General features: G+C 49.8%; 1 protein-coding gene across 1 annotated transcript in view; it reads right to left on the bottom strand.

Moving 5' to 3' along the window:
• LOC135224327 (26S proteasome non-ATPase regulatory subunit 9-like) overlaps window positions 1-23499 on the bottom strand; it is a 55701-nt gene extending 32202 nt beyond the window's left edge. The window contains exons 1-4 of the mRNA XM_064263227.1: window positions 23402-23499; window positions 19700-19906; window positions 3105-3204; window positions 2292-2473 (exon numbers count right to left, since the gene is read on the bottom strand). Of these exons, the coding sequence (XP_064119297.1) occupies window positions 2292-2473; window positions 3105-3204; window positions 19700-19852 (435 nt within the window). The 5' untranslated portion in view covers window positions 19853-19906; window positions 23402-23499. The remainder of the gene's footprint in view (window positions 1-2291; window positions 2474-3104; window positions 3205-19699; window positions 19907-23401) is intronic.
• Between the last annotated feature and the right edge of the window lie 345 nt (window positions 23500-23844).

Below are 23844 nucleotides of genomic sequence, written 5' to 3' on the forward strand. Positions count from 1 at the left end.
TCTCCATAGAGCGTCCTACCGATGTTTGGCGTCTTGAAATCGAAAGAGAGCCAGGCGAGCGAGGGCGCTCACGCGAGCGAGGGCGCTCACGCGAGCGAGGGCGCTCACTCGAGCGAGGGCGCTCACGCGAGCCCCCACCTTCATACGAAACCTCACCATATGAAGGAGAACGATCCTCTGAAGAGCGGCGCCTAGATCTCTTGATCGGAAGAGAACTCCTTCTTCCTACGTGATCTAACTGCTAGAGAGTCTGCTAGCGCCGTGATCTGAGCTTGAAGTCCCGCGAGTACTCTCGTAGGAGAATCTTCTTGTTCTTCCTCGGAAGCAGGCGCCGAGCGCGGAGCGCGAGAAGAAGAACGATCACAGGATTTCTTGGGTTTCTTCGCCTCCACCGACGATTCTTCCGGGAAAACCTCCGGACTAGAAGCCAAAGGACTGCAGGGAGCCTTCCAAGCCCTCTTCAACGGGCGCGACGCATCCGGGGAGTTCCAACCTCTCTTCGGAGAGGGAGACGACGAAGAGGAGAAGCATTGGCGTAGGAAGCTCCTTTCTTGTAGCGATCCGAGGCAGCCTGGGAGCGTACTTCAGGATCTGCCGAGGGGACGCCTGACCGGTGGGGGCTCTCCCTAGCCTCCTGCGGCTTTCGGACTTTCCTACTCCACTGGAACTGGGAGTCTGGAAGAGGTCTAGGCCTAGAGGCACTAAGGAGCCGGTCAGACGCACCCTCCACAACACTGGGGACACTGCACTGATCACTAACACTCTCCTTACCTTCCAACTGACGAATCTTCGATCCATAGAACGATTCTTGGCTTTCAGAGCTGCCGCCTCCGAAGGCGAATCTTCGGCTTCGGTGCGGGGAGCCAGGGCGTGCACTTGGGAGAAGGTTCTAATTCTACGTTAGTACTATTAGGATCCACATCCAACTCACTCATTCTAGATCTGCTAGAACTTCTAGAGGAAGCCTTACGCACTCTATCACGTTCCAACTTCCTAACATAAGAAGAGAGAGCCTTATATTCTTCTTCATTCAATCCCTTACATTCATTACAAGGGTTAGCAAAAGCACATTCATTCCCCCTGCATTTCATGCAAACCGTGTGGGGTCTACCGAAGCTTTCGGCAACCTCACCTTACATCCTTCATTCACGCAAACCCTAAACAAAACCGAAGTTTTAACTACCGATTCTAGATCAGACATCGTTAAAGAAAATCAAACTCAAAATCAAACCGGTCCACAATCAGCGTATGCCAAGCCAAACAAAGCGAATACGTCACCAAAAATAAGTCCAAATTAACTCCAGGCAAGCGAGAATCGAAAAACTATCGAGAGGAACCGACAACAGTTTTGTTATCGTTCCCGCGACAGAGAAAAATCTGAACAAGCTTACGGGAGGGTTCGGTTAACATCCGCCACCCAGCGGCGGGTTAAGGTAGACCACCCCTGACCTAACCTGTCGCGTGTGCCGCGAGATTTGAAATTCTGTCGGGAACGTCGGAGACTATAGCTAAGTAATATCTGTCAGGGAAGTTCATGTACAAAAACGAATTCTAGTCAGGAGGTAGTAACAACAATGTTGATACCACCGGCGACAGAGAAAATATGATAGAAAACGGGAATGGTTCCTAGTCCTGCCGCCCAGGGCAGGCCGGTAGATCACCTGACCTACCTGTAGTGAGTGGCGCAAAATTTGAATTTCTGTCGGGGACGACGGAGTCTTAGCTATGTATATATCTGACAGGTAAGTTGATTGTATGAAAAAAAAAAAAAAAGCTTTGTAGTTAGGAGCCAAAAGGACAATGCAACAGAACCACTGGTATTATCCAAAATGACCAAACACAGGAGGAGGGGGAGAAGGAAATCCCTTGATTAAGTGCCAGTTCTCAATTTCTGCATTTAACAAACAAGGTTCATGAGACTGTCATTTCAACCGTCTATTTGCCTTATTACCACACTGTACAAAATAAAACTAACACTGTATTATAATGCAAAAAGTATTAATTTCTGCACAAGGTGTTGCAGCAGTGAGTAATATTTAGTAGAAGCAAACATTCCTATAAAAACAAAAAAGAATGATTAACATCAGTAAAGATGTGGAACTTCCAGGAACAGAATTTTAATACCACAATACAGTGCAATATATGAAGTACCATACCAGTCTACTTGAGCAAAACTGTCAGTAAGATATAGAATAATATGAACAAGTAATTCAATACATAAAATGTATGCTCTGACTGAAGTCCTTAGAACCAATAAAAATTAATGTAATAAATTTTGAAATAAAACTTACAGCAACATTTGCTGGCGATCCTACAATAACATGATCTACTCGTAAAAATGGCTCAAGATTTGGAGAAGGTGGTGGTACATTAATGCCATTAGGATCTTCCTCAACTGTGCGAGCCTGACTATGTAAGGAAACAAGTCCTTCTTCAATACGGCGTAAGAGTGCTGTATGATCATTTTGCAAACCTGGAAATGGTAGGATAAAATTTCACTCACTAAAAGCTATGGAAAATATATGAATGAAGAGTATAAAAAAATATAGGTATATTGTACCATACAATAATATATATTGTGCCAACTATGACAAGGCAACAAGAACGTTGAAAATATGAACTAAGTTCATGAATACATTAAAAAAAGAAAACAAAACTGTAACAAAAATGTACCAGATAATCTTCTGGAATGATAGCAACATATGAGCTATAAAGTACAGATACTATAAAGTACCGTAACTATAAAGTTTCAGAAAATATTCCACTAAAAAATTATAGGATTTCTGTACAAAGAAGGGATATTCAATTATGTTGGTACTTACTAATCTTCATATCACTATCACATTCACAGAAAACTACAAGGAAAAGGATATAAAACGAATACAACACAAAAAAGTTTGTAACCTGACTGACTGAAGGTTGAAAATAAAGAGCAAAGTGAAGGATTAGGGATAATATCCCCAAGATACTGCAACGTTCATCCCTCCCTCTCACAGTGGTACAAGATTTCTTATTTATAAATATTATATTATTTTTCCCTCTGATACTGAAGTGAGAAACTTGTAAGACTTGAGTTCAAATATAAATTACAGCAATCTACGTACACTTTATTTGATGACGGGCATGACGTACTTGATACACATCAATGTCAGACCGAGGGTAACCTTCATTATCTGTTAGAGGTTCTCCCATCCCCACATGATTCTGGAAGAAAACAACCTACTTAATAAAAAGGTACTATACTTACTCAGAGAGGCTTGAGTTTCTGATGTGTCATATTACAAAAATAGTACGTAATATTCTAATTTGCAAACAATATTTTTAATGCAAAACAAAATGTAAAATGACAATTTGTCGAAAATTGCATTTTTCCTAACTATACAAAACCTGAGGTCCTTTAACAATAGGAAGTAGCTAGCGGCAGCTGGAACGGTCGTAAGCTTCGAACAAGGGAGAGAAACGGTAGTTAACTGCTTGTCCGATCGTCGCGCGCCGCGCGACTGGGAGGTAAAACAAATCACTTTTGCTTTTGGCCCATGCAAAATACGCAGAGTGAGGGGTGGCATGAGGAGGGACTATATGTAAAGGACTCAGGTTTGTATAGTTAGGAAAAATGCAATTTTCGACAAATTGTCATTTGTTCCGATACGTAATACAAACCATCGGTCCTTTAACAATAGGAAGACTCACTTCTTGGTGGGTGTGGAATCTGAGTCTTGATGAACAGACTGGTGTTCGTCCATTCCTGGAATGCCTCCCTGGTCGTAAGAGCGAGGGAGGGTAGGGATCCAAGCCTCTGTCCGATTGATCGGGGTGTGCACCGCAGGATACAATGGTCAGACCTCTGGGTCCGAGTACTAAGAGAGAGGCAAGCGTATCTCTTCGTACCAGCATTGTAAGAACTTTTTCCTTACATGAGCAAATGTAAAGTAATGGGTTTGTCTCATGTTGGCATCCACTTTCTCCCCCTTGTTGGAGAAAGTGGTGGATATTCACTCCTATCTCTAGTTAAAGAGATAGGATGGAGCTCTGTTGAATAGCTTACCTGCATCGGACCTCCTTTCCAGCAAGGTAACGACCGTATCCCTCTGCCCATAGGTAGAGGTAGAAAAAGATGGTGAAGAGAAGCCAGTCACTCTCTCATTCACGCATTCATTCTCCCAGTCATACCAGGAATCGATGCTGTTCTGGCCTGCTCGGGTGCTGGGTAAGCTTACACAAACGTGTTGAGCAGAACCACCACAGGTCCCAAGGAAAAAGTATCCAAGGACTTGTGGGTCAATATCCCGAAGGTAGAAGGACGTGAAGGTGGTCTGGTTGGGCCCAGACAACACTGCCTTCAGGACCTGCGCCACGGAGAAGTTCCTACGGAACGCTAAGGAGGGTCCGATACCTCTGACTTCGTGGCTCTCGGACGGAGCGTCGGATGTCGTCGCTACCATCAGCTTCGTACGCTCTCCTGATCACCTCACGTAGCCAGAAAGAAAGCGTGTTCTTGGAGACTTCTTTCTTGGTGACCCCAGTGCTAACGAGAGGCGTCGACACTCAGGCCTGAGATGTCGAGTTCTCTTCAGATAGCGCCGTAGCGCCCTCACAGGACAAAGCAGCATCTCATCCGCATCGTTATCTGTAAAGTCCAGCAGGGAGGGGATCGTGAAAGACTCGAACCTGTCGTCAGGGATCGACGGATTCTGAGTCTTAGCTACGAAGTTCGGGACGAAATCGAGCGTCACAGATCCCATCCTCTGGTATGTTTCACATCAAAAGAAAGGCCATGTAGTTCCCTACTCTCTTCGCCGATGCCAGGGACCAGCAAGAAGAGGGTCTTGAGGGTCAGATCCCTGTCTGACGACTCTCGGAGTGGCTCGAACGGTGTTCGAGTCAGACTCCTAAGGACGAGAGTCACGTCCCCACGCAGGGGGCCTGAGTTCCCTGGGTGGGCAAGACCTTTCGAAGCTCCTCATTAGCAAGGATATCTCGAACGAATTCGTGATGTACAGTCCCCTCAGTTTTAGGACGAGAGCCAGAGCGGCTATATCTCCCTTGACTGTGGGGTACTGAGAGGAGCTTCTCTCGGCGAGAAACACGAGGAAATCCGCTACCTGCTGAAGAGTGGCTCTGAGAGGAGACAAACCCTGTCTACGACACCAACCCACAGAAGACGGCCCACTTCCCCTGGTATACAGCTGCAGAGGACTGTCTGACGTGTCCAGCCATCTCTGTTGCTGCGCTACGAGAAAAAGCCCTCTCGTTCGCAAGAGATGGTGGATAACAGCCAGCCGTGAAGTTGAAGGGACTGGACTGCGCGGTGGACCGTTCTACGTGTGGCTGGGCTAGAAGGTTGTGCCAGTTGGGTAGCTCTCTCCGGTGCGTCTGCAGAAGAGCCAGCAGGTCCGGATACCAAACGGCTTGCGGCCGTTTGGGAGCCACCAGGATCATTCTGAGATTGGGAGTGACCAGCGCTCGACTGATCACTTTCCGAATCAGACAGAAGGGAGGAAAGGCGTAAGCGAAGAGGGTTGTCCCAGGGGTGTTGGAGAGCGTCCTCTGCAGCTGCCCATGGGTCCGGCACGGTCCGAGAAGAACACCTGTATCTTCCTGTTGTGCCGGGTGGCGAACAGGTCTACGACCTCCGTCGCCCCCACAGGTTGAAGAGCCTTTCCGCCACATCTTGGTGTAGAGACCATTCGGTCCCTATCACCTGATCCCGACGGCTGAGCTTGTCTGCTACTACATTCCTCTTGCCTGGAATGTAGCGTGCTGACAGCTCTATCGAGTGAGCCGTGGCCCAATCTCGTGCACCTGCACCGTCAACTGATGGAGCGGAAGAGACACTAGCCCCCCCTGCTTGTTGACATATGCCCACTACTGTGGTGTTGTCGCACATCAACACCACTGAGTGTCCCACCAAGCGGTCCCGAAACTCTTGGAGAGCGTTGAACGCCGCTTGAGTTCCAGGACATTGATGTGAAGGTGCTTCTCGTGATGGTCCCACACACCTGCAGTCAGCAACTCCTCCAGGTGTGCGCCCCATCCCTCGGTCCGATGCGTCTGAGAACAGAAGCATCTCCGGGGGGGGAGTACGTATGGGCACTCCTCTTAAGAGGTTCTTGTCGTCGAGCACCAGGCTAGGTCCTGCCTCACCTTGTCCGTGATAGCCACGGGAAAGTAAGGAGGATCCTTGGCCTGAGACCAACTCTCCCTTAGCCTCCACTGGAGAGACCGCAGGTGAAGACGCCCGTGAGGGACTAACTTCTCGAGTGACGACAGATGGCCGATCACGACTTGCCATTGCTGTGCGTGCGCCTGTTTCCTTGCCGCGACAGGAACCGGCCGGCTGCCTCCCTGAATTTGCTGATACGCAAGTCTGCGGGAAAGACTTGCCCTGCTACCGTATCTATCAGCATACCCAGGTACTTCATCTTCTGCTTGGGTTCGAGATCGGACTTCTCGTAGTTTATCACGATCCCCAGATCGCGACAAAACTTGAGGAGTCGATCTCTGTCCTGTAGCAACTGCGAGCGAGCTCGCCAGGACCAGCCAATCGTCGAGATACTCAGAAGACGTATCCCGTTCGAATGGGCCCAAGCCGACACCAGAGTGAACACTCGCGTGAACACCTGTGGGCGGTTGAGAGACCGAAACAAAGTGCCCTGAATTGGTACACCGTCCCGTCGAAGATGAAGCGGAGGTACTTTCTGGAGGACTGATGGATGGGTATTTGAAAATACGCGTCCTTCAGGTCCACGAAAGCATGAAATCGTTCCCCCTGATCGAGTCGAGCACTGAGCTGCCGACTCCATCGTGAACCGCGTCGTGCGAACGCAAGCGGTTCAGGGGAGAGAGGTCTATCACCGGGCGCCAGCCCCCGATGCCTTCTCCACTAGGAAGGAGGCGGCTGTAAAAAGCCTGGTGACTGGTCCTCCACGATTTCTACAGCTCGTTTCGCCAGCTATGGTCTTGATCTCTGTCGGAAGAGCGTTGTCCTTTGCTGATCCCCGGACATAGGTCTGTAGATGGACCGGTTTGGAGATGAGGGGGGGCCGAGACTCGAAGGGTAGTAGATATCCCTCCCGAAGGACGTCTACTATCCAGTTCTCGGCGCCGTAGCGCTGCCAAGTCGCCCAATGGCGGTCGCCAGGCACACTTCCGGCAGCAGGTGAGGGGGAAACGCCGTCCCTAGCGTTTCCCTCCTCGTTTCGACTTCTTTCCAGCACCTCCTCGGGGAAAGGAGGGTTGGGAGGAGGGCTGATTGCGGCCTCCTCTCGCAGAAGTCGAAACAACTGGAGTCTTCACACTGGGGTTTGGACGTGCAACCGTCTTCGCCGCCGTGGAAGCGCTAGCCAAGCTCTTTGGTTTTGGCCGCAGTTACTCGAGGTTTGCCCAGAAACCTTCGAGACTGCCTGGTGGACTAAGCGGTCACTCTCGTCAGTGCGCCGCCGTTCCACCGCAGCGTCCACCATCTCTCCAGGAAAGAGAGCTGGGGAACTCCTAAGAGGTCCATTTCTTAGCCCGAGTGCCGCCTCACGCCCCAGCCCCCTTGGTCACTCGGGTAAGGACTGCATCCCTACGCCGAAGAACCAAGTTGGCCCACAGGTTAGCAGTCTGATGGGCGAGGTAAGAGATTGCTCTTCCTCCAGACTGGCACAGTCTCCTGAAGGAAGCGTCGTCTTCGAGAGCAGAACTCCCGGAGCCGGCCGCCACCTTGATATTGTGAAGGACCACAAATCCAACCAGGAAACTGCCTGGAATGCTGCCATAGCGGTAGCTTCCAGGGCAAGTGCCTCCTGCTGCGAGAACCATAGGTTCTCCGACAGGAGCTGCTGCAGGGACACACCTGGAGTCAGTCTCGCTACTCCGGGTTAACCTGTTTCGGCAGTATCGGCGTCTTCTGATGGCACGTAGAAACGCCTCTGCCGCTGTAGAGGAGGAGGAAGCAGCTTAGAGGACCGTCCGGATTTTAGCGAGTCCTCCCGTCCTGAGACGAGATTCTCCACCTGATCCAGGACTGAGTCCGCAAGCTCCGATCGTGGCAACCCCATCATCATTTTGGGCTCCCTCTTGGGACCCCAAAATGACTCGAGCCGGGACGTGGGCTCTGATGGTGGTAGCGGCGATCCTTCCGCGAGGTCATTATGCAGACGCATCAGCTTAATGACTTCCGCGAAGTTCCTCTGTATCTCGGGCGTCACAGCGTCCTGTGGAGTAGGACCGTCCAGTTCCCTCCAACAAGAGCATATCCCTCGATACTCCTCCTTCAGAAGGAGGAACAGCGACAGACCCCTGACGGTCGCCTCCAACTACTTGCGCGTACGTCCTGGTCGGTCCTAAGACCGTGCCTGAGCCGTACGGCGTCATAGCTGGGTCACGAGCGGCGCACCTCTCGTGATCACTCCTTGGTACCTCGCTCCTCCCGGTATAGCCCGAGGAGGTTGAAGGTACAGGAGAGGCAGACCTGACGCTCCCCCCGCGCTCGCTGGCAGGACCAGCGTGCGTAGAGGGCTGCTGCCGATCGTCAACCCGCGGTGACGGTCTAGCAGCAGGCCTAGCGTCGCCGCTCGCCTGGGGGCGATTGGCTCGGCTGAGAACGTCGAGACCGCTCTCTAGCGTCAGGCGAGCTGCCGCTGGTCACCGTCTCCGCCCGGTCCCATCGGGAGCGGCGGACGGGTGACCTGCTAGGCTCCCTTTCGCGTCGAGACCAGGCCAGCGTCCTCTCGGCGCGTCAAACCGCTGGTACTAGCCGTGGCTGGTACCGGCGGCCGGCCGTGGGGACTCCTTCCTCGCCTCAACCCCGTGGCCGGTCAGTGACCGTCACGTCAGCCCGAGCAGCCGGCTGGTCGCTGCGAGAGCGTCCAGTGGCCTGGGGCGAGCGTCGTGCACGACTCTCGCCAGTCTTCTGCTCCGTGCCGCTGTCTTGACGGCGAGCGAGCTCGGTCGTCGAAACTTGGCTGGACGGTCCTCTTTAGAAGAGCGTCCACTCGGTGCTTTCTCGCGAACGAGAAGCAGCCGAGACGGAACCTGGCTTAGCGGCAGAACCACTCGTACCAGGTGAGGACGCACCAGCCGAAGCTGATGCACCTCTGGTCCCCGTCGACTTCTTCTTTGCAGAAGAAGCGACGGGCCCCGCACCCGAAGGAACAGGAGGACCAGCAGAAGAGCTCCCCAGCTCGCCTGAGCGAGCCGGGCCCTTAGAAGATCCCGAAGGAGTCTTCTTAGGGGGGGAGGAGGCAACCTTCTTCTTCTTCGGCTGTTGGCCTTAGAAGTCGAAGGGGAAGGAGAGGCAGCAGACGACGAAGAAGACGATGAAGACGATGACGACACCTTCTTCCTCTTCCTCTTCTTCTTCGCCAGGCTCCGCAGGACAGACGTCAGGTCTTCCATCCAGGAGGGAGCCGGGCAGTTGCCGAAGCAACAGGGCCCGACTGCACCTGTCCGGAAGGACCTGAGACTGTTACAGCAACACCAGCAGCGGGAACGGCAGGAGGAACAGGTCCGGGAACAGCGGAGGAACAGCAGGAACATCTGAAATTGAATGTGTACCTGAAATGGAAAGAGTCGCTGGAGGCGGCCACAGGTACGGCAGGGCACCGGCAGGTACTAAGGGAAGAGCCAGGCCGTCCTGTCGGACAGTCACCGACATCCGTGGCACTGGCGGCAGGTCCAGGGGGAGGGGGGTACTCTTGGGGCAGCGGAAGTCCGGGGTCGGCAAAGGAAAAAATCCAGGTGGTGGTGGCATCGTCCTCTTTGGAACGGCGGCAATTGGCTTTTGTACTGCCACCGTGGGTGTCACCGACATTATGTGGGGCGTATATACAAGATGTGGTGGCATCTCATACGCAGGGTAGTTAATGTGGTCGCGTGGTGGTCACCGCACCATGAGTGACCACGGCCGACCCCGCCAACCGCTGTATCAACCCCTGGATGCTGGGCACTCCCTGCAGTCCCAGCGACTACCCACACCTGTCCCAAGTCGTCCTTCGCTGCTGGCACACCATGCGGAAGCAAGAGTCGGTTAATATGGAGGGCTTCCCCGCGCTGGGGGTGGGGGGCGAAATTCCCCCCCCAGAGCGGACAGAAGACCCCGAATACAACTGTACGTCCGGGTAGCGGGCGCCCTCCTCCACACTCGACGGATCGAGAGAGGAAAAGGACTCCGCTACCCCCCCCGCAGGGGAAGGGGAAGGCGCAAACCGTGGGGGCTGGCCGGGAGGCAGGAAAGAGGACGAAGTGTCCGTCACCAAAGGAGTCACTGGACTTTCCGATGACTTCTTGGCCGGCCTAAGTCTCTTCCTGCCCTCGTACAGCACCCACTGCGCCTCGGACCAATTCATACAAACCATACATGGTTCGTTACGAGAGCACTCTCGCCCTCGACAACGAGTACAAACCTCGTGGGGGTCCACCTCCACAAAGGACCTGAACCCCCCACATTTACGTCCCTCCAGCCCGGGACACACTCTACGGGCGACTGGAGGGCGCGGTGAAATTTCAATTTCCTCTGATTCACTCATTGTAATCAATTGAAATAGAGAAAAAAGTACTTACTATCACTCTGATACACAGAAATAGAAACCAAATACTCAAGAATTGAAGCAAACGACAAGCGGGCAGAGCGATGGCGAACACGTCCTTCCCACACATCGGCCGAAAGCAAAAGTGATTTGTTTACCTCCCAGTCGCGCGGCGCGCGACGATCGGACAAGCAGTTAACTACCGTTCTCCCCTTGTTCGAAGCTTACGACCGTTCCAGCTGCCGCTAGCTACTTCCTATTGTTAAAGGACCGATGGTTTGTATTACGTATCGGAACAAATATCAATCACATTAATACCACCTGCTGAAAACATGAAAAAAGCACAAATGTTGCGTGCATCATTCTTCAAAATGCAAAGTATAGTACTGTATCGATATCAGATACATAGTACATAGGCTACATATGGAAATTTTTTCACAGATGGAGGCAAGTATCAGGTGATGCTGTAAAATGGTTACTACTGAACCTCCAGCTGATATTTACTTAAATAGATCAACACCTAGTCTTCAGATTAACCATGTTTTCTCCTAAATTACAAAATAATGGCATAATTCAAGGGCTTTTTCAGGAAGCTGCCACGTTCCAAGAGAAGTGGCCGCTATATCGCCATTCAGTCATTTACCCTATTTTAGTTTGTATGGGAGAAAACTCTTATTTTGAGAGGAAAATAGAGGTCTCGAGGTGTTGCTTCCACAACCGATGACTCATGACTGGTGTCCATCTCCGGTGTCAAGATGTGTTAAAATGACAATTTGTCTAAAATTGCATTTTTCCTAACTATACAACCCTGAGGTCCTTTTACAATAGGAAGGTACTAGCGGCAGCTGGATAGGTCGTAACAAGCTTTCGAACAAGGGGTTCGGTAGTTAACTGCTTGTCCGACAGGCGCGCTGCGCGCGACTGGGAGGTAAACAATCACTTTTGCTTTTGGCCCAAGCAAAAACTGCAGAGTGAGGGGTGCATGAGGTGGGGGCTATGTGTAAAAGGACCTCATTTTGTATAGTTAGGAAAATGCAATTTTAGACAAATTGTCATTTGTTCCGACACGGCATACAAACCTTCGGTCCTTTTACAATAGGAAGACTCACTTCTTGGTGGGTGGAATCTGAGTCTTTTGTGAACAGACTGGTGTTCGCCCAACCTTGGAAGCCTCCCTGGTCGTAAGAGCGAGGGAGGGATCCAAGCCTCTGTCCGATTGATCGGGGTGTGCACCGCAGGATCAATGTCAGACCTCTGGACCGAGTACTAAGAGAGAGGCAAGCGTATCTCTTCGTACCAGCAATGTAAGAACTTGTTGCCTGTACAGGAGCAAAGTTTAAAGTCATGGTTTTGACTCTTGTAGGCATCCACTTCCCCCCCTTGTAGAAGGAAGTGGTGGATATTCTGCTCCCATCCCTCGTGAAAGGGATAGGATGGGGCTCTGTCATATAGCTCACCGGCATCTCGTCCTTATCCAGCAGGGTGATGACCGTGTATCCCTCTACCCACAGGTAGAGGGGAAGAAAAAGATAGAAAGAGAAGCCATCACTTTCTCATCACTATCTATTCATACAGTCACACCAGGACTCGATGCTGTTCAGCCTGCTAGGGTCTGGGTTAGCTAGACGACGTGTTGAGCAGCCACCACAGGTCTAAGGAAACCCGATCCAAGGACCTATGGGCAATATCCAGAGGTATAAGGAAGTTGCCGGTGGTCTGGTTGTACCAGACCCCACCTTCCATACCTGCGCCACGGAGAAGTTCTTACGAAACGCCAACGAGGGGCCAACACTTCTGACTTCGTGAGTTCTCGGACGGGACGTACGGATGTCGTCACTGCCATCAGCCTCCCCTACGCACCTCCTGAAGACCTCACGCAGCCAGGACGAAAGAGTGTTCTTGATACTTCTTTCTTGTTGACCCCTTGCTAACGGAGAGGCGTCGACATGGCCAGGCCCGAGGTGTCGAGTTCTCTTCAGATAGCGACGTAGCGTCCTCCCAGGACAAAGCAGCATCTCATCCGCATCATTATCTGCATGACGCTCCCGTACTCTCTTCGCCGATGCCAGGTCCAAGCAGACGAGGGTCATTTGATTTCCCTGGGTTGGGCAAGACCTTTGGAAGCTGCTCCTAAGCAAGGAGATCTCGAACCGAGTTCGAGATGTCCAATCCCGTCAGTTTCAGGAGGAGCGACAAGGCGGCTCCGTATCCTTGACTGTGGGAACTTAGAGGAGCTTCCTCGGCGAAGAAAAAACGAGGAAATCCGCTACCTGCTGAAGATTGGCTCTGAGAAGAGATAGGCCCCGTCTACGACACCAACCACCGAAGACGGCCGACTTCCCCTGGTACACAGCTGCAGAGGACTGACGGACGTTTCCAGCCATCTCTGTTGCTGCGCTACGAAAAAAAGCTTCTCGTACGCAAGAGAAGGTGGATAACAGCCAGCCGTTTAAGACGTAGGGACTGGACTGCTCGGTGGTACCCGCTCGACGACGTGGGTGCGTGGCCTGGCCGAAGACGGGTTGTGGCCAATGGGGAATCTCTCTCGGTTCTCTTGCGAGAAGAGCCAGCAGGTCCGGATACCAAATGGCCTGTGGCCATTTGGAAGCCATCAGGATCATCCTGAGATTCGGGATGACCAGTGCTCGACTGATCACCTTGTGAATCAGGCTGAACGGGGGAAAGGCATAGGCGAAGAGGTTGTCCCACTGGGTGTTGAAGAGCGCCTCTGCAGCTGCCCATGGATCGGCACGGCCGAGAGAACACCTGGAGCTTCCTGATGTGCCGGATGGCGAACAGATCCTCGACTGGTCGCCCCCACAGGTCGAAGAGCCTTTCCGCCACGTCCTGGTGTAGAGACCAATTCGGTCCTTATCACTGATCCCGACGGCCTGAGCGTGTCTGCTACTACATTCCTTCCCTGGAATGTAGTGTGCCGACAGCTCTATTGAGTGTGCCTCGGCCCACTCGTGCACCTGCCGAGTCAACTGATACAACGGGAGAGACACTAGGCCCCCCCTGTTTGTTGACGTAAGCCACCACCGTGTGTTGTCGTACATCAACACCACTGAGTGTCCCATCAAGCGGTCCTGGAACTCTTGGAGAGCGAGGAACGCTGCCTTTAGTTCCAGTACCTTGATGTGAAGGTGCTTGTCGTTCTCGTACCACACTCCTGAAGTCCGCAACTCTTCCAGGGTGTGCACCCCATCCCTCGGTCGATGCGTCTATGAGCAGCTGCATGTCCGGGGGGGGGGGAGAGTACCCGGAGGCACTCTCTTAAGGGGTTCCTGTCGTCCAGTCACCTGGCTAGGTCCTGCCTCACCTCCTGTGTCAGTGACATGGAAGGCTTGGGGGATCCGTCGCCTGTGACCAACTCTCCTTTGGTCTCCCTGAAGAGACCGCAGGTGAAGACGCCCGTTAGGGACTGGCTTCCGAGTGACGACAGGTGTCCGATCACGACTTGCCATTGCTGAGCTACCTGTTCCTGCCGAGACAGGAACTGGTTGGCTGCCTCCCTGAATCTGCTACCGTGTCGATCAGCATAGTACCCAGGTACTTCATCCTCTGCTTGTGCTCGAGATCGGACTTTCGAAGTTCAGAACGATCCCCAGATCGCGACAGAACTCAGCAGTCGATCCCTGTCCTGTAAGCAACTGCGAGCGGAGCTCGCCAGGACTACCAATCGTCGAGATACCTCATCAGACTTATCCCGTGCGAATGGGCCCAAGCAGACACCAGAGTGAACACTCGCGTGAACACCTGTGGGGCGGTTGAGAGGGACCGAAGCAACGTGGCCTGAACTGGTACACCGTCCCGTCGAGGATGAAGCGGGAGGTACTTTCTGGAGGACTGATGGATGGGTATTTGTAGATCCGCATCCTTCAAGTCCACTGCAAGCATGAAATCGTTCTCCCTGATAGAGTCGAGCACTGAGCGTGCCGTCTCCATCGTGAACCGGGTCTGGCGAACCAACCGGTTCGGGGAGAGAGATCTATCACTGGGCGCCAGCCTATTGTAGACTTTTCCACCAGGAAGAGTCGGCTGTAAAGCCCGCCGGTGATTGATCCGTAACCGATTTTTCTAACAGCTCTCTTGCTCAGCATGGGTTCTTGATCCTCCTGTCTCCATGCTACGTCCTTCGACGCCCCTGGAACGTTACGCCTGCTGTTGGGACCGGGTCCCAATGGCTGGCATGGGATCCCTCACCTCAATGACCGGGGCGTTACGTTCAGGTCAGGACCGAAGGGTCCCACCCAAGCGGACCCCCCGGGTTAAAGCCGCAGCACCCCTAACGTGGGATCTTTTCAGAGAAATCTCTGTAGGATCCCTCCCCTTTCCCTCGTAGCCGTAAGGAGAGAGGAATGGGGGAGGAATTGGATACTCGCTCGCCCCTTCCCAGTTGGAACTAGCAGTTGGAGAAGAGCAGGAGCAGCCATCGCCTTGCGGCGATGGCCTCTCGAGTCTGGGAAAACGTATCGTCAGGAGAAAACGTTTTTTCCCGAGGAGGGTTACGAACTCTCACTGTAGGTAAGGGTCTGCCGCCACTGTGAACGTCGTCTGGGTGGGGCTGATCGACACCTGACAGGAGAGAGCGATACCGCTCGACTCATTCCAGTCCTCGTCGAGGTCGAAACCTCAGGAGGACCGAAGGGATATATAAATACGATGTCCGAAGACACGTAGAAACGCCTCTGTCGCAGTAGAGGAGGTGAAGGAGCTTGTTCGACCGTCCAGAACCGAGAGAGCCTCCTTGTCCGGACACGAGAGACTACCTGGCTCCACCCAGTCGGCAAGCTCCGATCGCGCAGACCCACCGTCGATTTGGATTCCCTCTCGGGCCCCAAAACGCTCGAGCCGAGACGTGGCTCTGCTGGTGGGAGCGGCGATCCTTCCCGAGGTCATTGTGCTGACAATCAGCGCCGTAACCTCGGCAAAGTTCCTCTGGATCTCGGAAGTCACAGCATCTTGCAGAGTGGGACCGTTAAGCCCTTCGAACAAGAGCATATTCGAGAACCCTCCTCCTAAGAAGGGGGAACAGCGACAGCCCTCTCGGTCTTTCCCCATCCACTTGCGCATACGTCCTGGCCGGTCCAAGAACCGTGCCTGGCACGTAGGCGTCGTGGTGGGATCATGAGGGGCGCACCCCTCACGATCACGTCCTCAACCTACCTCGCTCCTCCCGGTGTAACCCGAGGAGGTTGAAGGTACGGGAGAGGCAGACCTGACGTATTCCCTCGTCGCTCGCTGGCAGGACCAGCAGGCTTGGAGGGCTGCAGGCGATCGTCAACCCGCGGTGACGATCGAGCTGCAGGCCTGGTCGAACCGTCTCGCTGTGGAGAACGGCTGGACTGAGCACAGCGCACTGATCTCGATGTCAGAAGAGCTGGTGCTGGTTGCGTACCCGATCGCTCTCTGTGAGAGCGACGGTCAGGCGACCTGCAGGCTCCACTGTCGCAGTGAGGACCGGTGCTTGTCCTCACGGCACGTCACGTCGCTGGTTCCAGCCGTGGCTGGCACCGGCGAACGGGAGGACCTCTTCCCAGCCTCAGCCCGTGTCGGTCGTGGACCGTCACGTCCCCGGGTAGCCAGCTGTTCACCGCGAGAGTGAGAGCTGGTCTGGTGAGAGTCGCATGAGCGGCTGTCACCAGTCTTCCGCCCCGTGCCGTGAACCTGACGCTGAGCGGACTCAGAGGTCTGGTTCCTGGCTGCACGGTCGCTGGTAGGCGACCGTACACTCGGTACCAAAGCAGAAACGAACGGGAGGCCGAGACGGACCCTGATGCATGGCAGAACCACTGACACCAGGCGAGGAAGTACCGGTGTTAGCCGGTACCCCTCCTCTGGTCCCCGTAGTCTTCTTCCTTGCGGAAGAAGAGACGGGCCCCGTCCGAAGGAGCAGGAGGACCAGCGGAAGGAACCCATCCCGTCCCATCGAGTGAGACGGGTCCCAGAGAAGCTCCCGAGAAGCTTCTTAGGAGGGGAGGAGGCGACCTTCTTCTTCCTCTGGGCTGTAAAGCCTTAGAGTCGAAGGGAAGAGGCGGCGGCCGACGACGATGAAGAGATGAAGACGACGACCACAGGACACCTTCCTCCTCTTCTTCGTCAGCTTCCTCAGGACAGACGTAAGATCTGCTATCCAGGGCGGAGCCGGGGCTGCTGTAGCCGAAGCTACAGGGCCCGGACGCACCTGTACAGACAGACCAAAGTCTGGGGTAGTACCACCACGAACAGGGACGACATCAGCAGGTATGGGCATCTCAGGAACAGCAGTCAACGGCCAGCACATCATCGGTAGGGACAGCCAGCACAGCAACGCAGGAACAGCCAGCGCAGCAACGGCAGGCAGAATCGCAGGTACGGCAGGCAGCACCGGAAACACAGGCGAAGTGGAGCAGCAGCCAGCAACATCCTGGTACCGGCGGCAGGTCCAGGGGCGAGTTCTAGGGCAGCGGAAGTGTGGTCGCTGCAGCGCGGCAACCACGAGCGGCGCGGCACGCCCCCCTCTCGGTACGGCGAACGGCACTTCACAGCGGCTGTAGGCAAGACTGTTACCACGTGAGGCGAGTACACCAGGTGAGGAGGGACGTCGTCACCTGGTTGCGTGGTCACCACTCCATGGGTGACCGCAGTAGGCCCATACATAGAAACCGCAGCCAGCCCCTGGACACCAGCCCGCTCTGCAATTGGAAGGACGCCCATACCTCACCAAGGTCCACTCTCGTGGCAGTAGCACCTGCGGAAATAATAGTAGTAGTGATTAATGGGGAAATCCCCTCGTGCGGGGGTTTGACCCTCCCTACCCGAACGAGTGGAAGACCCCTAATACAATTGTACATCGGGCACCGAGCGCCGCTCCCCCGCGCTCGACGGATCGGGCGAGGAGAAGAACGCCGATAACCTCCCCCCCCCCTAAGGGGAAGAGCCATCTGTGGGAACTGAGCGGGGGGGGGTCTCGTTCCCCACCCCCCCACAGTACCCATGTACCCAACAACAAAATAAGAGCCCTAGAGCTATCGTGCCATCGGCACGAAATACAAGGCATAAGGATCAATTCCCTGACTGAGCGGAACTTGAACCAAATAATATTGATGCAATCAATAATAAGGAACAAAATGAAAATTCACTTCACAAAGAATAAAGGGCTCGGATCGAGCGCATTCGCGCCCTCGGCACCGAGCGCAAGGTTGAAAGGTTTCATTCCTTACCTTATGGATTCAAGGTTTCTGAAACCTTGATCCATAATGAATTGATGCAATCAAGAATATATGAAAATGAAAAGACTACATGCGCCTTGCGTTTCACTTCATACCAAATAAAAAAGGGAAGGATCAATTCCGTGAATAGCGGAACATTGATCCCAGTCAACAATGCAATCTCAATAAAAGAATGAAAATGAAAAAGAACTGCACTTGCGATTTCACTTCATTCAAAAATACAAAGGGGAAGGATCAATTCTCGTCCGGGTAAGCTCGGAAACTGATCCAAACTGAGTATGCTACAATAAAAAATAATATATGAAAATGAAAAAAGAATACTGTACTTGCGATTCCACTTTCATACTGAATAAGTTCCCGTGTCGAGCGCATTCGTTCGGCAACGGGCATACAGGTCAAAAACATATAAATGAAAAGAGCACTTACTTACGATTTTCACTACAACATTTCCAACCCAATATACGCTCGGAGCGAGCGCTCCCGCCTCGGCACCGAGCATATCCAATCCGAGGATCATTCTGGGAAAATGAATTCCCGCAATTACGCCCTTCAGTCCGGCACTCGGGTAATCGGAGGGCGTTGTGAACCAAGATCCTTTATTCACAATTGAATTCAATGAAATGATTGTACTTACAATTCGTTTCACTAGATACATAGAAAAGAAAAACACAATCATGCGAAAGCAAACGACGATGAAGCGGGCGAGAGCGATGATACACGTCCACACGCCAGCAGGCCGAAAGCAAAAGTGGTTTGTTTACCTCCCAGTCGCGCGCTGCGCGCCTGTCGGACAAGCAGTTAACTACCGAACCCTTGTTCGAAAGCTTACGACCTATCCAGCTGCCGCTAGTACCTTCCTATTGTAAAAGGACCGAAGGTTTGTATGCCGTGTCGGAACAAAGTACTTTTACTGGAAGGTGGGTCAACGAGCGGGCAAGACTGGCTCAGGTAGTCCACTTGGTTGTTTACCCTATACTAGGTAGTATCTTATTTTGTTGACAAAACTTCAATCTTTTGAATGGTATGCTTGAAGATTTGGTAGATCTAGGGTACCTAGTATCCGCGGCGGCCCAGACTATGGTAGTTGCGGGTTTTCTATGCAGTTTTACCTACTGAACAAAAATTTAAAGTAATATTTATTCGGACGACTGTAATTAACCCACAGGGGCCAGTACTAAACACGGCAAAATACATTGGACGCCCCAATCCCTGATAGATGTCGTATCCGCGGTTACGTTTCTTGCAGAGTAATTCTTACGCAGTTTGTGCAGAACTATTCTTTAGAGTTACTCTGCAAGAAACGTGACCACGGATACGACATCTACCAGGGATTGGGGCGACCAATGTATTTCGCCGTTTTTAGTACTGGCCCCTGTGGGTTAATTACAATCGTCCGAATAAATATCACTTTAAATTCTTGTTCAGGAAGTAAAATTACATAGGAAAACGTCAATTGCCATAGTCTAGGCCACCGCGGATTGCTTCTGTAGAAATACCAAAGATTTATTTGTATTGTTTTTCACCACTTACTATATACCGAGTGAAAAGTGGTATTTTTCGAGTGAACATGCGACATCCCAAACAAACGACATGCTTTCCCCGCCGGAGGCGATACACCTCGTCGTTTTAAATTGTTGTGAATAAAGTGTCCCAGCGAATAGGAAATGGAAAGCTTATGGACATGAGTGACTCCGTAAACACCGAGATATCACAATCTTCTATACGTAAGGAGAGTAGAGGTCATTAGCTCCTTCTCTCACCAACAACAACTCGTGACTGATGACCATCTGCGGTGTCAGGATGCGTTAAAAGTACTTTTTCGGAGGGTGGTCAGCCGTGATAGTCGGTGAGTTGGGCCAGTCCACACGATGTTTTACCCTAGGTCTTCCACAGCAAGATCAGCAATTGCAAGCCATCATGATATAACTTAGAAAGAGTACATAGGGCTAGGACTATCAGGATTTGCCTACTTACGGTTTTTAAAACATCCCAAAGTTCCTTGAGGGTTTGCTCGACTTGATCCTTCTCTCGCATCAGGCCAAGGACAGTTTCCCTGGAATATGTCAGACTGACACCATTATTATTGTTACTAGAGTTGTTATTCATTGCTGAATCTGGAATAATCATTCCCCTGGAATGACAACGACCTGATCGGAAGTCTTCCACAATATATAAGGACAGCTATTCCTCAGCAGTGTTGCCATCAAAACTTTTCAGTTCCCGCTGGCCAGAGCCCTAAAACCCGCTAGATTTGGACTTGAAACCGCGATTTTTACAGGATATACTTTAACAGCTACAAAAAAGGGTCAACACTAAACTATAAGTATCTTGTGTAAAATTATATCGTCTAATACATCTACATCTCTCTCTCTCTCTCTCTCTCTCTCTCCTCTCTTCTCTCGTCTCTCTCTCTCTCTCTATATAGTATATATATATATATATATATATATATATATATATATATATATATATATATATATATATATATATTATAATAAGAATGCACATGATTATTAACATTGTATGTTAAAAAGGATGAAAAAATAATTTTAGATTGGTTATGTGAATTCAACACTAAAATGCACAGACAGACAAATCCAATGTTTACCTTTGTCAATATGTCAAAAAACAGCAGATCTTCATGGCCATCGAATGATTCTGGCTCCTCCTCCTCCCCTTCCGTCCCGTGAACTGCTGCTGCTGCTGCTTTTGATGTTCTGATGTATTTCTCTTTAGTTCCAATCATATTCAAAACATTTGGCGGCACATCATAATTAAAGCAGGTTTTCCCATGTCTTTTTAGCCCTGAACGGATCCCAAGAATAGCATTCATCATTTTTGTCTGCATTCTATTTCTTATCTTATTTTTCACAAGATTCATCTGGCTAAAAATTCTCTGCGTTTGAATGGGGTAGCACCAAGACGGATATTGCAAATCTTCCCAATTCCTTAAATGGATTACTATTAGATGAATCTCTATACTGAAAAACTTCATTCCAAAACTTAACAGTTTGACCAACTTCTTTCCATTTAATAAAAGTTAGGTCCTTCCACTGGTTATCAATAATCGTAATTTCTGCAGGGGAAACTTTTAATAGCTCCATCAATGGAATGAGAGAATCTTTGCCAACACTAAGAGAATTTTTAAGTGATAGCAACGACATGTGCTGAAGAATCTTAACATTATCTGGTAACCGCTGACGAATCTCTTTTATAAGTATGGTAATGAACTTAATGCATCGTGCTCTCATATTTTTTTCTAAAACGTCAGAGAATCCTTTTTGTTGCAGACTTTCAATTTCTTTCTCAAACTGATAACCAAGGTATGGCTTGGGGTCTAGAAACTCGCTAATGTTACCTTCCAGAGGGTCAACTTTTGCAGTAGGTATCACAACTTTGTTCACTAAAGATTTTAAAACCATCACAAGATCATCATGAAGTTTTGTCGGATCAGATTCGTTTGATTCAAACGATTTGTTAACTCTCTGGATGTCTTTCAATACTGGTAATAGAAACTTAAGGAAAGCAAGATTCTGACCATCATTGTACATTTCATAAAGCATCAGCGCCATAAAACATCTTTCCTTATTACGTACAATGTCAAAGTGGGTTTTAAGCTCTAACCACTGATCATGGATTCTCTCTACAGCTGTTGCAATAGAATGCCATCTGGTTTGGCATGATTGTACAATTTTTAATGGATCATGATTTTCATTGATTAGATTATAAATCTTCTGGTATGCTGTCTGACGTCCAGTTATAGGTTTCACTAATAATATAATCCAAATTTCTTGGAAGAACCTCAGCTGCAGCAGCAGAGACGGCCAGTTGTAGAGAGTGACATACACAACGAATCAAAACAAGATTAGGGACCTCTACCTTCAACTGTTCATAGACGCCATTATTCACACCTACCATAACACTGGCATTGTCTGTTCCAAGGCCTTTCAAGTTTTTGATATTCAGTCCAAAATCATACAGTCTCTTTCAAGGCAGCCACAATTCCACTTGCATTGCATTCTTCTAATTTTGTTAAACTTAGAAAAGTAGACACTATCTGGCCTCTCATTTCGTCATAGAAAATTATTGCTATTCCAATATTTGTTAACGTGATATCTGTTGATTCATCTATCAGTAAACTAAAAGGACTATCACCAACCGAATTCTTCAAATCACTCTTGAAATGAGGATACAAAACATTCTTTAGTATAGCACTACACTTGGATCTCTTGATCTTTGTCATCGATGCTATTTTGCTATCACTGAAGCATGCCTTGCATAAATCATTCAAGTGATCGCAAGTTGATACTGAGGTATGTTCTGCAATAAACAATGCTATACGCCCTTCTGCAATCTGAGTTTCACTTGATTTTGTCAAAGGCTGAAATGGTATTGTAAGCTGTCTTGCGTTGGATGAATCAGCATTTGCCCTGTGTTTTTTTGTTTTCCCGTGAGCTTTCAAATCACATAACTTAGGCGCAAGAACACACTGACAAAATTTACAACTAGGTACAACTTTCACACTTCCCTTCTTTATTTTTTTCAGTTAACCAATGTTTTAATTCTTCATCTTGAAGCCACTCCCTTCGGAATTTCTGTGTATACTGCGTCTTGGGCATTTTGAATCTAGATTCAATATGCGATCGTCTATCTCAATTAACAAAGGTCAACGACTGACTTGCGCGAGTCCGATCACTCTATGAAGTCTACAACTGAATGAAATGAACTAATGTTTTGGCAGCGATGGAAATCATGGTTCAATATTATCTTGTTTTTCAATTTCTGTCTCAGTAGCAAACACGTGATTTGCTCTAGGGGCAGATTACTGTCTCCTCCTTCCAATCAGGAAAAACACAGGAGTTGTCACCACAGGCAAAACTAAGTCTTAATGAAGGATATATAAAGACCAAATCTGAGTGCATCCCTTAATTCATATGCTCTGGACTTGGGTAGAAAGAACGACCTCCCATTAGAAGCGATGCCAATTCTTCCTAATTCCACACACACGTCTCAATTAAAAGTGGTGAAATATCATAGATGTGGCACAAATGTCGCCATGCCCGGCAGGTCACCGTTTATAGGATTAATGACTTTGGTTGTAGCACCCACAAGGGAATTTCCTCCTCGAAAGTCAAATGCGGACGTCCTAAAGTCAAACCAATTTACGAGCGGACTCCGAGCCCATTTGCGACAGATCCTTCTGACCATTTTAATCCACACCTGGCTTGACCTCTTTAATCGATGGGCAGACTAAGATAAAAGAGAAAGGGTAGTTTAATTCCCTCGCTAACCCAGATTGAATGGTCAAAGTATATAATCCTTTAATTTGGTACTGTCCCTCTAAATTGTTTTCTTCATTTTTGTTTTGTAAACCAATTTCATGCAGCACTTTACGAAATGATATAGTTGGTAACTTTGTGGCAACTGTTAGTACTTGCACTGCAAGTTTCAAGTATCGAAAATTCTAAAAAAAATTATTTTTTTAGTGAATCAGGATTGGAATAAAATGTTTATGAAATAAAACCTATTAAAAAAGGAAAAAAAAAAAAATCCAGAAAACCGCTAAACATTTTCAAACACGGCTAACTTTCCCGCTAGCCGCTAAACCCACTTTCTTCCCGCGAGACTGAAGCAAAAAGATCCAGATCTAGCGGGAAAACCGCTAAAATGGCAACACTATTCCTCAGCTGCTGTCATCTCACATGAATCAGCAAAACAACACGACTGTCGACTGACGCCGGATGTCTACGTAGAAGTAAACAAAGAACTTTCAGTAATGCTTCTCTCTCTAAAACGAAAATAATGCATGGACAGAACCAGATTTATGAAATCCTCATCATCACATCATCCGGTAGTCCTTCTCTCTCTTTTTTCATTAATTCTAGCAATTACAATGATCTAAACAGGAGATAACATGTTGCAACAAACAGGGATATAATTTCATTAATATCAATGTTATTAATTAATTACTCTTTTCATGTCTAAACAGCACACAAGAATGCATTAAAGATGATTACGTCACCAGCAAAATAAATTAGTCTGTTGACTTCATGGCAATTACTACAGTGTTGCATGAAATACCGTTTAATTAATCCTGGGCTAGTTTTTGCTTCTTTTGC

The sequence above is a fragment of the Macrobrachium nipponense genome, chromosome 12 (assembly GCF_015104395.2).
Source record: "Macrobrachium nipponense isolate FS-2020 chromosome 12, ASM1510439v2, whole genome shotgun sequence".
Taxonomy (NCBI): domain Eukaryota; kingdom Metazoa; phylum Arthropoda; class Malacostraca; order Decapoda; family Palaemonidae; genus Macrobrachium; species Macrobrachium nipponense.